General features: G+C 39.3%; 1 protein-coding gene across 5 annotated transcripts in view; it reads left to right on the top strand.

The window, feature by feature from the left end:
* The window catches only part of LOC107654957 (alpha-actinin-1), a 35,637-nt gene that overhangs the window by 28,036 nt on the left and 5,789 nt on the right, over positions 1-1,812 (top strand). For all 5 annotated transcript variants that reach the window (XM_016442306.1, XM_016442302.1, XM_016442304.1 and 2 more), the window contains 2 exons: positions 50-232; positions 399-533. In XM_016442306.1, the coding sequence (XP_016297792.1) occupies positions 50-232; positions 399-533 (318 nt within the window). The remainder of the gene's footprint in view (positions 1-49; positions 233-398; positions 534-1,812) is intronic.

Consider the following 1,812-nt stretch of genomic DNA (forward strand, 5'->3'; position numbering starts at 1 on the left):
CTCTTTGTGTGTGTGTGTGTGTGTGTGTGTGTGTGTGTGTGTGTATCAGGGACTCAGCACAGCCCATGAGCAGTTTAAAGCCACACTGCCCGAGGCAGATAAGGAACGACAGGCCATCCTGGGCATCCATAATGAAATTGCTAAAATAGTGCAGACATACCACGTCAACATGGCTGGCACTAACCCCTACACCACCATCAACCCCCAGGAGATCAATGCCAAATGGGATAAGGTCAGAAAATACATTTGAGCAGCACAAACAGAAGGGAATCAGAGTTTTCAGACAGATATGTGACATGTTATACATAATTATGTAAGAAAATGGGTACAAATGAGAGTTGTTTAATTCACCTCCATACTGCTTTCTTCTAATTTCCCTTTTCTCTCTGTCCTCTCAGGTGAGGCAGTTAGTACCCCAGAGGGATCAGGCCCTGATAGAAGAACACGCTCGTCAGCAGAATAATGAGAGACTGCGCAGACAGTTTGCTAATCAGGCAAATGTCATTGGGCCCTGGATCCAGACCAAGATGGAGGTGAGACATGAGTTCTGCTAACAGAAAATGAATCACATTCTCTTAGGGTAGGCTTCTTCAGAGAAAAAAAGACGTAAAAAATGTCCTTGGTGATTAGCTTACATACATGATGACAGAAGCAAATTTGGTTGATTTACATAAGCCGCTTTTCCACCGAAATTACCTGGATCAATTTGTCCCAGGAACTTTTTCCCCCCAGACCTGTTGCTGTCTGCGTTTCCATAGCGATCTAAAGTACCATGAAGAATAGGCAAATAGTCTGGTGATGTAGGTCTGCGCACGTTTCTCAAAACCAAGTACACAAATTTCGGACTTGCGTCACCCCGTCCGTGGGAGTTTACTCCCGAGTCGAACTTGCAAAGTCCGAACTACCGAGGACGCAAGTCCGGTAATTCTGCAAACAGCAGCGTACTTGTTAACGTCAGTCAGCTCGCCTTGGCTACTGCAATTTTCCTCACTGTATTTACAATAAGACGAAATATGATATCAAACACCCAAACACTGCCTCTTTTCGTTTTCATTTAAACATATTAATAGCCGCAGAAATGTAGTTCAGGGAACGTACATACATTACAATGAAACGAAATATTATATGAAACAGTATTGCCTCTTTTCATTTTCATTTTAACATATTAATAGATTAACTCTTTCTTGACTACAATAATTACATATTGTTTGACATTGTATTAAAATACATTTAACTCTTTCCCCGCCATTGATGAGTTATCTCGTCTTTTACAAGAAAAAAGACAAAAGACGCTAAAGACAAATTTTTACGGCTTTTCGTGTTTTCACTGTTATACACTTGGTGGCACTATTACGCATCTTCTGAACGAGTACAAAACCTCCCGAACAAAAACACAGGTGAACAGGATGGAGAAACGAGCAGTCTCTTATGTAAACAGATGCATATGAAAAATAATGCGATCATCAGCAATAGACAGCATATAAATGAAAACTGCATAATGTTAAGGAGTAAAATGTTGATCCAGGAAGTGGTATATGTCTGTGCAAGCTTTGGAGGTGTTGATGGAAGCGATTTACTGGATTTATGCTTTGATAATCGTACTGAATATTACCCAGACGTAGTTTTTGATAAAAATGTGATTTTCTCACCTTTTTGCTCAAAATGATGCATTTTTATGAAACCTACCTACATTCAAGTGTTGATAAAAAAAGAATGCTTTAAGCTAGAATAAAACAGATTTTGGTGTATTACATATTCAAATATTCATACAGCAAAATATACTGGAGGCCATCAAATTTTTGTGAAAATCAT

This window comes from Sinocyclocheilus anshuiensis, unplaced genomic scaffold (genome assembly GCF_001515605.1).
Source record: "Sinocyclocheilus anshuiensis isolate Anshui unplaced genomic scaffold, SAMN03320099.WGS_v1.1 scaffold487, whole genome shotgun sequence".
NCBI lineage: Eukaryota > Metazoa > Chordata > Actinopteri > Cypriniformes > Cyprinidae > Sinocyclocheilus > Sinocyclocheilus anshuiensis.